General features: G+C 34.7%; 1 protein-coding gene across 4 annotated transcripts in view; it reads right to left on the reverse strand.

Annotated features, from left to right (window-relative positions):
- The window catches only part of SUPT3H (SPT3 homolog, SAGA and STAGA complex component), a 568,866-nt gene that overhangs the window by 164,186 nt on the left and 389,706 nt on the right, over positions 1-14,974 (reverse strand). For all 4 annotated transcript variants that reach the window (XM_046005138.1, XM_046005136.1, XM_046005139.1 and 1 more), the window contains one exon: positions 2,943-3,029. In XM_046005138.1, the coding sequence (XP_045861094.1) occupies positions 2,943-3,029 (87 nt within the window). The remainder of the gene's footprint in view (positions 1-2,942; positions 3,030-14,974) is intronic.

Below are 14,974 nucleotides of genomic sequence, written 5' to 3' on the forward strand. Positions count from 1 at the left end.
AAATCTTTTATTTTTTCTAATTTTTAAATTTTTATTTATTTTTATTTATTTATTTTTATTTTTTTATTTTTATTTTTTTATTTTTATTTTTTAGAAGAGTTGGTTTATGTTTTATATTTCTGAAAAACATTCTATAATCTGAGAAATATGTTTTAATGTGACTCAAAGCTGATGAATGATAGTTGGGTCTTGATGGTTTTCTTTAGGTTTTTTTTTTTACATTTTTTCTTTGTTTTTATTTTTTATTTTTAATTCTTTTCTTTGGTTTTCTTTAGGTTTATTAGAAGACCTTAATACTGCTTAATTTTAAAGGTAACTGATAATACTCTATAATTTGTTGTGTGCTTACACTTGGGATGTATTATAACTGGTTCCTGACCTTCAGGTTTGAGATTCCTAATTATGGCTGAAACATAGTACATTTTACAAAGTTCTTTTACAAGCACCTTATTTGATCAACCCTGAAATACAGACAAATAAAATCATCTCCTTTTTATATACAGGTAAACAGGTTAAAAATAGCTTTACAACTAGGGCTTAGCAGGGCCAGAGGTAGAACATAAGCATTGGAATTCAGTTTTTTTATTTACGATTTTAAGTAAAGTGCCTACCATATAGAACCACTGGGATGAATAAATGAAAGAAAGAGTGAAGGTGCCTAGAGCGAGATAGCAGACAGTCAATAAATACTGCATGAATAGAAACTAGAATTAGGAAGAGAAAAAACACACACCTATAAACAGTTCTTCCGCTACCCTTCTTATTTTCTGTGCTCTGACTGCATTCAATACTTCAGATTTTATTTTGTCTTATATTACACCTCTATAAACTACCTTAATTTTGTCTAGAAGATGTCGGCATACAAATACAATTATTATTTTCAAGAGAAAGAGGAGAACTCTGTTAGCTCTCATATTACAGCTATGTTCTCAGCTGATGAAAGGATTCTGGTTAAGAGTCCTACTGGACAGTAGAGGGGCCCTGTCAGTTAGTGTATATTCCTATAGTTTCACTATGATTTTAAATGCAGACTTTCCCAAAAGACAGGAGAAAGTGTCAATGTGGACTATTTTTTGTGCTAGCCCCTTTAACTCTGTCATGAAAAAGACTGGACATACTCTGTAAAGTACTAATACTAACTCCACTGTTCCCTAGAGAACTTCACTGTTCCCTTGGCTCCAGGTCTTCATTTTCTATCAATGCTAGCTCCTTCCTCATAGCACCACTGCTGCCCTGTGCCTATTACTCCTTGGTCCCTTCAAGTATAATGAAGTCACCAAATCCTGCATATTTGTACTCCTTACTATCTCTCTGAAATCTGCCTTCCTATCCACTTCCAGTGCCCATCGTATTTTGCATTGATTACTGAACCAGCATCTTGGCTAGTTCCTTTGCATTTGGTCCATTCTACATACAACTGCATGAGTCTCAGACACCTCCACTTCAACAAATCCTTCAGCCTCTCAACTAATGACATAACTTTGAAATTCTGCTTCTTCAACTAAATCATACAGGTTTCCTAAACCAGATTATAGCTTCTTGATAGTGAAGACATTTCTCTTCTCTTCCTTTATATTCCTCATACAAAGAGTTAATGAAGTAAGAATTTATACAATATTAGATTGGTCATGGTGTGGTTTGTAGGTCTCTGAATCTTACTGTCTGAAGAAGAGAAAATACTAGATCTAAGTTTAAGTCGACCTTCAGTCAATTAGAATTAAAATATTTCACAGACATAAAGGAATTGGATATTGAAAAGGATGTTAACAAGGTTATCCAAAACGTTGATGAGATGTCTTGTAATTGAAAAAAACACCCACCCCCCCCCAAAAAAAAACAACAACAAAAAAAACAGCCATAAGCATACAAAAATGGTAGAAGAGGAATGGGTATGTGTAATGAAGAGGCCAGGGAAAAACAATCAAGAAGAGAAAAATGGACCATCAGAAACCAAGCCCTGCTCATTAGGGACAATAGCTACCATAACATGTTGGCTACTCTGCTAGTTTTTGTACATGTAACTTTTAGATGACACTACTAAAAACACGTAAAACATTATAAAATATATTTGTTTAGATTTTTAGGAATTTTTTTTTATTAAAGTGTAATGTACTACAGAAAATACAGACATCATGAACATAGAGCTCAAAAAATTTTCCCTATTTTCAACTAGCTACTCATGGGAGATAAGACAAAATTAGGTAAATACCACCTTAAATATTTTAATTACCAGAATTCAAAGAGTAAGAAAGGTAAAACTTTAAAAAATCTCTGGACATTAGGGGCACCTGGGTGGCTCAGTGTTTAGTTAAAGCCTCTGCTTTCAGCTCAGGTCATGATCCCAGAGTCCTGGGATCGAGTCCCGCATCGGGCTCTCTGCTCAGTGGGGAGCCTGCTCCCCACCCCCCATGCCTGCCTCCCTGCCTACTTGTGATCTCTGCCTATCAAATAAATAAGTAAAATCTTTAAAAAAAAATCTCTGGACATTATTATATTGATGCCACCGAAAGACTCATCTCTATTGACTCTTTTCCTATAAATGAGTATTACAGAATAAACCTTGAAACAAACCCTGGGAAAGCCTGTAATCTTGTGTAAAATTAGAAGAAAAATACATGCCAGTCAGTTCTATCTCACTTATTTGAACAAAGCATACGATTGATACTCAATGAATATTATGTAGCTGTGAAAATGCTGAAAGAGATACGGAATGATAGTGAGAATTAGTTGGTAGCATAGTTCCAGGTCAGTGCTCTGGTGCTGTTTGAACAAGTATCTATTCTCTTAGAGCAAACCATTCTGTGCAAATTATGAAGAATAAAACATCAGTTTAATAGTTGTATTCCGATTTGAAAGCTATATAACAAGGATACAGTTCCTTAAATAAGCGTAATTGAACACCAAACCTAGCATGTTAATACAGTAAAAATGCTGTCTCTTACCTTATCTTTGCGCATCAAAAACAGAAGGTCTTCGGCAGAGATTACCCTTGCTCCCCGGAGCTGAGAAACTTCAGCAGCTTGTTGTAACTAACAACAAAGAGAATTTAGAATTTTTTTCCCTCCATAATCTAAATTAAATATACTACAGTCATGATGTCTCAAGACAGATAAATATACTAAGAGTTAAAAACCTTTGGGAATAATCTGGCAATCACATTACTGCTTTTAAAAGTGAAATGTCTTATGTTTGAAAGTTAAAAAAAAAAAGAGCAATTAAATTAACTCATAAGCCCACCTGTAACTGATACAATAAACAGAAATCCTTGATTTCTTTCATGCAAAAGAAAAATCATGTGCAGCTTCCAGAAATGCATTAATGCACCTGAAAATAATCTTATGAAATTTTATCCTCATATCCATGTGAGCAATGGTTTCACTCAGTATCACTAGTTGAATAAGTATATTATTAATCTGAGCTCCCATGCTGGTATGATTTGAAATAGGCCCATTCAGAACTTTAAAAGATCAACAAAAACAGTAGCTGTTTCTAATATCCAAAGGAAAAAAAATAGTTTTAGTTTTGGCAAGTCTTCAGTGGGCAAAGGATTCAGTCCATAAATCATAATACTGGACTGCATTAATTTCTTTCCACACTAATCACATGCACACAAAAAGTTAACTGTATCTGGAATGCACAACACAAAACATACTGCATGAAAAGTTAGATTCCCCCTGCAATGTTCATCTGGGCCCTTATATCTACAAAGTTGAGAGTTTTCTGGAATTCAGAAGTCCTAGAAACACAATCTTACTTGAAAATGACCTGGAAAATAAAAGAATGTGAAAAATGATAGTTCTTTTTTTTTTGGCAAAGGCAAAATCGGTTTCTTATTTTGATTAGTTGGAAGAAACATAAAATACGTCCAGATGAAAAAAATAAAGATGCTGGAGAAAACACTACAAATATGTGCCTGTAACTTCTTCCAAATTTGATCAAACCGTGGTGATTGCACCACACCATCTCTGTCCAATATTATAAAAATATTTACATATAAGGGCGGTTCCTAAATGCATTCTTCTTTGAAAGGAATAAATCTAACATATTCCTGAGGACTAATCTTTAAAAAGTGACATACTGTTATCTTAACAATTATAAGGAATCAAATAGTGCATTTGTTCTAAAGAAATTCTGCTCAAATGTTTAAGTGATTTTGCTAAGTAAGCTTCAAACCTTGTCTAAATACACAGACTACAAAATAGACTATAAACTCCCTATGTGTCAGCCTTACCACTGAATTTCCTGGATACTGGTGGTTGGTATATAAACATAATTCTACCTAAATATAGAAATTTAAATTTAACTGTGAGCCATTTAAAAAGAAATCTTGGGGGAAAGGTTTTAAAAAGATGATGTATCTACTCAGAAACTAAAAGTTTCAGCAGGAAAAATTTGAACATATTTTTCTAAAAACTGGAAGAGTGTCAGGGAAATGTTTTTTTCAAATAAAAACATTTCTATAACAGTATAAAATACACACAATCAGTGTGGAGAAGAACATGGGCCCAGTATCCATTTAAATGTGTGGACGTATATAGGAAACCAGGAGGCAGCCTTGTCAAGTAACTTTGTATTTTCTTTCATGAAGGATGGTGAAGATTTGACAACTGTAAAGTACTATACAGACAGAAGTAATTTCACCTATGTTAAGAAAGGATCAGAAGTATATATCCCAGAAGAGTTTTCCCAACTCGTTTACAAATACTACATATTAATAAATCATCTGTATTTATAATTCTCTTCAAAATGTCAGTTTACAAACACATTAACCAGGAAAAAACAGAAAATGGAAAATACATAGGAGAGTTAGACATTTGAAAACACCTTTGAAAACCAGTAGACGGTGACTGCAGGGATCTGGAACTTAAGTCCTGGTATGTGGTCATAATTTTCAGGAAAATTTAACTTTAGTTTTCATCTATCTGATGCACTAATTTCCTTCACCTAACTTCATGCCCTTACCAGCACTGGCATTCTGGGGCATGCTGGAATTCTCCTAATATGCCCTGGACTTTCAAGAAGTGATTCCTTAGGACTGAATGTGATCACTGTGTTACTTCACCAAGGCTACCTGCCTCAATGTGCCTCGTGCTCTAAAATTAGCCCTCCCAAACTCTGACCTCTTCTCTACAGAGTGAGGCGAGCAATTTTATGAGCTAATTGCAGTGATCACACTGTAAACATGTGTATTATACACTGGCTTCCTTCTAGAAATTTTTGTCCATGCCTACCCGAAAATAAAGAAACTCCTCTTTAACAATATAAAGCTTAAAAAGCTTAAAAAATAGATTAGCAGCTTGTCAGTCCAGTTCCACAGAATGCTGAGCTCAGATTTGGTGTCTTTCACGTGAAAGCAATTCTCGAGTCAGGAAATCAAAATCATAAAATATTCCTAATAACTTCAGTGTTAAAAAAATTGATTCTATTATTCTATGCAATCCCTCGACTTCTCAATCTTTGAAACTAAATGGAATTTGTACTTACTTCATTACTCACTATTGCATGTTAAATATTTCTGGTAGTAAGTAGAATAACACGAAATAATGGTGTACTTCACAATTTTTTATTTATAATGAAAATAATATACATTGAATTGTGATATAAAATATGCAAGAAATAATGGAGCACAAAAATATTTTAAGACAAATCACTAGTAGAATGAGTATACAAACTTGATTTTCTTAACTATGGATAAAGGTATGGTAACGTAACCTTGAGTTATTTATTAGCAACTTAGTAAAATATTGTGCTACAAGACATTATTATTTTACAACACCAACTCATGTACAGAATGTTTTTTCTGATAAATATTATTTGTTCTTCAAAGTAAACAAAAAAGAATGTAATCTATAACAACTGTTTAAAAGACAAAAGTGGGGCACCTGGGTGGCTCAGTGGGTTTTAAAGCCTCTGCCTTCGGTTCAGGTCATGATCCCAGGGTCCTGGGATCGAGCCGAGCCCTGCATCAGGCTCTCTGCTCAGCAGGGAGCCTGCTTCCCTTCCTCTCTCTCTGCCTGCCTTTCTGCCTACTTGTGATCTCTGTCTGTCAAACGAATAAATAAAAATCTTTAAAAGACAAAAGTTTCCTTTGCATAACTCATTATGTTTGCATTTTAAAATATTTTATGACACTTTATTTGGAAGTTGGGCATAAAAAGTCCTTAAAAATTTACATGCCATCTTAAATGCCTCATCTTTGATCCCGCAAATAACTATCTTCTTAATTTCTCATTGCTGTCAATGACACTAACATTCAAACTCATTTTATTTTCCTCCCACTGCTGCCTTTCCACTAACCTCTGTTGATCTGGTTGTTTTGTTTTACTCTGCTCATGGTCTTCAATTTGGTCTCTACTTAGTATTCACCCTAATCTAGGCTTGTGGGGCTTTTTGCATACTGGTTTCAAAATTTCAATGTCTCCAAATTGTGATGCAACCCAGATTTAAGTGCTAAAACAATCTTGCTCAAATATAATGCCCGTAATTCTTTTTCCAGGATCTATGAGAAGTCATGATTATCTAACTTCAGTGTGGTCTTTAAAGCCTGACTGACTCACAGATTTTCACTACACCTTCATTCTCATTATATTTCTTCTTTTCCCCTCATATTATTCTACAGTTAAACTCCAATAGTTTAATTATATTTTCATGCTTTTGTGCATTTTTAATGATTAATTTTTTAAAAAGATTTTATTTATTCACTTGTCAGACAAAGAGAGACAGAGTGAGCACAAGCAGGGAGAGCAGCAGGCAGAGGAAGAAGCAGGTTCCCCGCTGAGCAAGAAGCCTGATGTGGGACTTGATCCCAGGATCCCAGGATCATGACTTGAGCTGAAAGCAGACACCTCACCCACCAAGCCACCCAGGCTGATTAATTTTATGTGTCAACTTGATTGGGTCATGAAGTGCTCAGACATTTGGTTGAACATTATTCTGGGTGTGACTATGAGGGTATTTCTGGGATGAAATTAATTGTGAATAGGTAAAATGAGTAGACTGCCCTCCCAAATGTGGGTGGACCTCAACCTATCAGTTGAAGAATTGAATAGAACATTATCACCTCACAACTATCAGAATAGCTAAAATCAGCAACACAAGAAACAACAGGTGTTGTCCAGGATGCGGAGAAAGGGGAATCTTCCTGCACTGTTGGTGGGAATGCAAATTGGTGTGGTTACTCTGGAAAACAATACGGAGGTTCTTCAAAAAGTTAAAAATAGAACTACCCTATGATCCAACTGCACTACTAGGTATTTACCCAAAGGATACAAAATACTAATTCAAAGGGACATATGCACCCCAATGTTTATAGCAGCATTATCAACAATAGCCAAATTATGGAAAGAGCCCAGGTGTCCTTCAACTGACGAATGGATAAAAAGATCATATAAATATATATATAAAATCTTATACACATACATGTACATACACAGAATGGAACATTACTCAGCCATAAATAAGAACGAAACTCTGCCATGTGCAATGACATGGATGGAGCCAAAGAGTATTAACGCTAAGCAAAATGAGTCAGTCAGAGAAAGACAAAGACCACATGATTTCACTCATATGCTGAACTTACTAAAGAAAGCAAACAAGCAAAGGGAAAAAAGAGAGAGGCAAACCAGGAAACAGACTCTTAACTATAGAGAAGAAAACTGATGGTTACCAGAGGGGAGGTGGGTCGGGGGATGGATGAAATAGGAGATGGAATTAAGGAGGGCACTTGTTGTGATGAGCACTGGGTGTTGTATGGAAGTGCTGAATCACTATATTGTACACCTGAAACTAATATTACACTGTATGTTAACTAACTTGAACTTAAATAAAAACTTAACCCATAAATGCCAAATAAAAGGGAATGGAATGCTTTCTGCCTACCTTAAAATGGAACATTGGTCTTTTTGAGAACTTCTTCCTTGGACTAAAACATCTCCTGTTTTTCAGGCTGGACTCAGGCTGGAATTATATTTCATCTCTCCTCTGTCTCCAGCTTGCTAACTACAGAACTTGGGACTCCTTAGCCTCCATAATCATGGAATCCAATTCCTTACTACTACCTACCTACCTACCATCTATCCAACCACATACACCCCCTCCACACACACACACACACACACTCCTTATTGGTTCTGTTTTTTCTGGAGAGCCTTAATACAGAACTAAAATCAAATTATGAGAAATTCTTGATTCCTTATGGGATACAGCATTTTATTCTTTAAAATATAGGTTTCAAGGCACCTAGGTGGCTCAGTGGATTAAGCCTCTGCCTTCGGCTCAGGTCATGATCTCGGGGTCCTGGGATTGCGCCCCGCATCGGGCTCTCTGCTCGGCAGGGAGCCTGCTTCTCCCTCTCTCTCTGCCTGCCTCTCTGCCTACTTGGGATCTCTCTCTGTGTCAAATATATAAATAAAATCTTTAAAAAATATATATATATATAGGTTTCAAAATAATTTTATTAAAAAAATCTGTGATTATCTTCATACAATAGTGTTTGTTACCTAATCTGGGGGTGAAACTCATATACTCAGTTTATAATATGTTGATTATACTTGTCAATGAGTTTCTTCTTTATCTTCCTCACCCATTTACTAAATACTTTCACTTCCCAACTACATTTTGAATAAAATCTCCAGGTCCAGGACCACCATTCCCAAACAGGCAGTTTTTAAATGTTTGTCAAATGTTGGCAGCCCATTTCCCCTTGACAACTGTCAGTTTTCTCATCTTTAATATAAATGAATTGGGCTAGATGAAGTCAATAAACTCTGCATCTGTCTGGGACCCATGTAAATTCAGCAGAAAGATTCCTCTAAAGTTCCAAAAGGTCTTAAAAGTATAGTAAGTTTCACAATTATTAACATCCTGAAAATATTCCATTTTAACCACACTTCTGTTGTACCTTTTTCCTTTGGGTTTTAACTAAATCCCTGGATCTTACCTTTTTGAGGATACATAGTAAATAAATAAATAGTAAAAGGCAAGAGTTGTTGAAAGCCATGTTATGAAAAGCAAGGCTGTCCCCTGGCCTAAGATTTATTTGTCTGTCTTTCTATCCATTGGTTGACCACTCACTATTTACCAGGCCAGATTCTAGGTCAGACGATGAAAGGACAGCTCTGCTTACAACTGTACTTCTCAGCCACCAATTCTCTCTGAGCCTCCATGTTGTGACTGAAAGCAGCAGGAGTTCGGAAATCTGGATTCCAGGTCTAGCTCTACTACTCACATATTCACATAACTGTGAGATCAGATATATCAATTACTTCCCTAGATTTTTCAGTTTATAAATATATTTTTTTCCATTTGAAATGGGTAACCAATGGTTTTAATGACTATTAGGAGAATTATTAATATTAGCAGTAACAATAGCTATCATTTACTGAATACCTAATTAGCAACAGGTACTGTACTGTGTGTTATATTAAATTTGCTTAAACATTTTTAAAATTTAAGTTAAAATGTATATAACATTAAGAGTCAAACAATACTCTAAGTTTTTAATGAAAGACATGACTACCTTACCAAAGTTCTTTCCAGTGGTTCTGCTTCAAGAGGCAACCACTTTCAATTTGTTTAGCTTGTTCTACTGTTATTCACCTCCATATCTGAAATATGCTTATAATATGCTTCTTTTTCTCCTTTAAATACTGTCAATTCTACCACTGAAGATAAAGAAGACAGTGTTCTCAGCTGCCTCTTATTTAACCATCTCCTTCTTCCCCTCTTGATCTTATCTATGAAATTTAATTAAAAAATTAATATCCAGTGTTTATATTTTTAGATTGTGTAAACACTATTATAGCTTGGCTGCTATGAATGGATTATTTTTTACAATTTTTAAAAACATTTTTCTTGTAGTCAATAATTTCCTTGATTTGTTTCTTTGCTTATTTTTCTGTGATCCTAATATGGTTTCATCCCAAACTCTTTGAGATATTTGAAATACATAAGGATTTCTTTCAGTTTCATTGTTTTTGTTTTCCTTCAGAGACATCTCATCTGGAGTTCTCCAACTATTCAGCTATTCCTTTTGGATTCTTCATTTCTTGATCCCATTTCTTGCTCTATCTTAGTTTACTTCCTTATTTTGGTGGATTTTTTTTATTCTTGAGCATAGATGTAACAGCTGCCTTAAAAACTCCATCTGCTAATATCAACACCTGGTCGTTTTGGAGTCAGTTTTCATTTTGTCTTTTCTCTGGGATATGAGTCATGTTTGCCTGTTACTTCATATTTTAAGGAATCTGGAATTTTATCTGAGATACTGTGATTGATACTTTACAAGGACTCTGGATTCTGTTATGTTCCTCTAAAGAATATTGATGTTTTTATTTTTTAAACAGGCAGAATGAAAACTTGAAAACCAGAATGAGCTCAAACTTCAATACCTTTCTTCCTCACCCAGTGGTGGGGTTATAGTTGAAAAATACCTCTGGTAGTTTGCTGAGAAGGGGGTTATGGGAAATAAAATTTTAAAGATCTAGTATTCTGAAAATTCATTTAAGCCACCCTCATATTCAGTAAATAAATGGGGTATGGAATTTGAGCTTAAAAATCATTTTCCTCAGAATTTTAAAGGCATTGCTTCAAATGTCCTCTAGCTTAAAATGCTGTTGTTGAGAAGTTAGTTATTGTTGTTGTTTCTATTCTTAAGGCTTTGTGTGACCTTTTTTCCTCCTCTGAGAAACTTTTAGTGTTTTTCTTTTCATACCTAAAATTCTGAAATTTCATGGTGCAGTGCCTTAGTGAGGGTCTTTCTACATATATTTTCTTGGTACTCACAAGGATACTGTAACTCATATATTTCTGTCCTTCATGTCTGGTAAGTTTTCTTGCATCACTCTGAAATTTTTTTCCTTCTGTTTTCTGGGTTCTTTTTAGAACATCTATGGTCTTTGTGCCTAGGAGTTTGTTTTATTCAACCTCTCCAGAGAGTAAACCTATGTTATTTTTGTCAAGTGGATAAAGGATAGTTGACTGCCTATATGGCTTTGACAGGGACTGGGATCTTTACACTTTCAAAAAATCCTCTTGCTTTTCACCCAACCCAAGATTTCTTTCTTCAGAGGTACTTGCAATCCTGATTTTTTCCAGGTTCCACGGTTTCATTTTTCTTAGAATTTTTAAACTTCTGGCATGTCTATCCACCTTTAAGCTTCCACAATTTTTTTGACAAATTTCATCTGTTATTTAATCCTCTCCCATTTTGTCTTTGTAGGTTTATGCCTCTTTAAATTATTTTGCTGTCCTTTAGTGTGGTTTCAGAATGGTTGGAGATAAGCACATGTTATTACCCATGTTTAAGCAGAAACTGATACTCCTTTTTTTAAATGTTAACATTTACTGAATATACTATCTTGTGCTTCTTGTCTTCTATATATTACCTCTTTTAACCCGTATGGAAAAACCTGTGTGATGTTCAGGTACAAAAAACTGGTACTAAATAATAAATGCTTAACATCAAGCCATTTATCTTTCTCTCCAAGATTATTAATTTCTTATTCAGAATACAGGAAGTTATGATCATTAAATCAAGCCTTACATTGCATAGAAGTCTACCCACAAAAACATTTATTTGCCTTTCAAAACATTTTCATTGCTGGCAATGAAATGGTTGCCAAAATAAAAATGGTTTGGATCAAAACATCCAAGCCAGTTGCTTCAGGCAGACATAGCTTAAGGACTGAGGACTAAGCAAGTGTTTGAAAGGAAATGGATTTGTAACTAAATACAGTTAACATTCAGGATACTATAAATGTTAGATATATGACTTTGTATTTTCCTATCATATGATCTCCTTATTCTTTGTTAGTGACTGGTCTTCCACTGTCTTAGACATCTGAAATATAAACAAGTATATAAATTGATAAAAGATGTGCCTAACTTTTTAGAATTTCATTTTAACTTTTCTTTTTAGAATAGTAAGTCAAAGACCGTTAAGGCAAATTTAAAAAAAAAGATGATGAAGCTATAATTATCAGTATCTCATGACTCAAAACATTCAGTTTTATTTATATACATATTTTAAAGAATTACCAAGTCACAATCAATATAAGCCTGCAAAGTTTTAAAAATGTCCATTAAACAATGGCTGCATTACTGTATAAGAACAGCAAACTTGACAAGGAACTAGTTCTTTGGCTACTCTTATTTAAATATGAAATTAGGAGAACAACAACCATTTGTAAGTTTTCTTTTAAACTATTTTACATAGAAGTTACTCATAAGCAACTTTTAAGTCTAAATACATCACGGTTTGCAAGTACACAAAAGGGTATATTGGAAAATTTTAAAAGTTGAAATTAAAGTAATAAACTAGGTTATAACATGGAGGACTTTGGGAGATGGAGAGAAGAAGTGAGTTGGGGGAAATTGGAGGGGGAGGCAAACCATAAGAGGCAGTGGACTCTGAGAAACAAACTGAGGGTTTTGGAGGGGAGGGACATTGGGAGGATGGATGAGCCTGGTGGTGGGTATTATGGAGGGCACATATTGCATGGAGAACTGGGTATGCTGCATAAACAATGAATTTTGGAACACACACACACACACACAAACACACACTAAATTAAGTTTAAAAAAATAAACTAGGTTATAGTTTAAATAGTACACTATTCTGGATTATACCTTAACTACCACACTAAACTGGATTATAGTTATTATCTGTTTATTTTTAAAGATTTTATTTATTTATTTATTTGACAGAGAGGGAGTGAGTACAAGCAGGGAGAGTAGCAGGGAGAGTGGCAGGGGAGGCAGAAGGCAGAAGCGGGCTCCTGCCAAGCAGAGAGCCCCATGTGGGACTCAATTTCACAGGTCATGATCCAGACTAGGATCATGACCTGTGCTGGAGCAGATGCTTAACCGACTGAGCCACCCAGGTGGCCCTGGGTTATAGTTTAAATATTATACTATTAACTAACTATAGTTAGTACTATTTAAAATTTAATTATTTACTATTTAATTATTAAAACTAGAATACCATGTAACTGCTTTAACCAGTACAGAGAAACAGAGAAGGAGGTAAATCATAATAGATTCTAAACTATATGGAACAAACTGAGGATGGCTGGAGGGGAGGTGGGTGGGGAGATGGGTTAACTAGGTGATGGGCATCAAGGAGGGCACTTGATGGAATGAGAGCTAGGTGTTAACATGCAGCTGATGAATCACCAAATTCTACCCCTGAAATTAATAATATGCTATATGCTAACTAACTTGAATTTAAATTAACTATAAAAATTTAAAAAATAAACTAAAATACATTAAAATTGTAGAAAGATGGTAGATCTTGACTTTGCTCAATATCTACATAGCAACTGTTCAATTACTCAATAATTAAAATGATACAGTGTAAAGATATAAGGGTGTACATTTTATTTGCATTTCTTAACATTTTAAAAGTGTAAACATTTTGGTAGATTACAAAATGTGTACTTTTCTTGTCTACAATTAATGATGACTCTTTTTTTCTCTGCTTATTTCAATGTCTGTGCTTCTCTTCATATTTCCTTCTGTTCCCAGTCTTCCATAAAGGTGTCCACTCAACGAGTTGTGGCCATTAGTTATTTCTTCAAAGGACAAAAATCTAACAGGTAAAAAGACTGAGTTAACTACTTTTCTTTGAAACTCTGCCTAATTTTTCACATGATAATCTGATTTCATTTCACCCCAGAATGTTTAGGAATAAACTCAGGTCTTGTACTAAATCTTCATGATTAGATTGGGTTATTAAAAGCACTGAACTACAAGACCACACACAGACCAATGTAATGATTGGAAAAATCACCAAATGGAAAGAATAAGGTAATCCTAAAGAATAATCACAAGGAATGAAAAAAAAAATGAATTTCTAATTTTATCTCTATTACTATTACCCTTGTTTTGGCAACAGCAATTTTATAATTTGGTCCTTTTGTTGAGAAAATACATGGAAAAAGTGCCAACTTTAGAATTTTAGAGTTCTAGCTTCTGATGCTGGGTCTTAGAACCTATTCAATGCATGGGTGGCAAGTGTCTGCTATGAAACTCAGTTAAGGTGTGGCTTCCTGTCAGTACTGTGATTTTTTTTTTTTATTTTAAAGATTTTTATTTATTTATTTATTCAGAGAGAGAGATCACAAGTAGGCAGAGAGGCAGGCAGAGAGAGAGAGGAGGAAGCAGGCTCCCCGCTGAGCAGAGAGCCGGACGCGGGGCTCGATCCCAGGACCCTGGAATCATGACCTGAGCCGAAGGCAGAGGCTTTAACCCACTGAGCCACCCAGGCGCCCCTAGTACTGTGATCTTGAAGAGTGTTCCAGACCAATTAGATTATTACCTCCTTTTATTGTCTAACTCAGCAGTTTTCTCCATGTGGACCACTGATTTCACAAACTGTTTAATCGAGAAGCTTTAAAAAATCATTAACTTCAAAAAAGTTTCCAAAACCACAAATTGTTTTCCCTTTCATGAAATTTTTAAAAATGCCTCTGGTTTGATGTTTACATGAGGCATTGTCATGGAGCATATAGTAAGCCCTGAAAAATTGCTACCTACATTTTTTCAGAAATGAAAATTTAAATTTCAGGGTTATCATTAAAAAAGGTTATCATTTCCAGTATTCACAAAGAGTAAAGGCTATTATTGGACTACTGATTAGCACTAAGGACTTATTTTACCATAAACAAATTTACGATATAAAAAATTTGTTTGGACATATAATATACACACAATACATACATACCATGTATATACATATGTGCACATCCATGTATGTGTATACATACACACATACATACGTATTTCTATGTATATAGAGTGTATATATCACTAAAATCCCTCTCTTAACAAGTTTTAAAAAAATAACTCTCATCTGAGGTTAAAGGCTATAGAGTTCTTCAGATAGAGAGCTAATGGCTTCCATAATAACTTCTCATGTTGAATCACCCTAACATGAAATATAATGCATGCCTTAAGGTGCATACATTCTTGAAGC

Source organism: Meles meles, chromosome 5 (assembly GCF_922984935.1).
Source record: "Meles meles chromosome 5, mMelMel3.1 paternal haplotype, whole genome shotgun sequence".
Lineage (NCBI taxonomy): Eukaryota > Metazoa > Chordata > Mammalia > Carnivora > Mustelidae > Meles > Meles meles.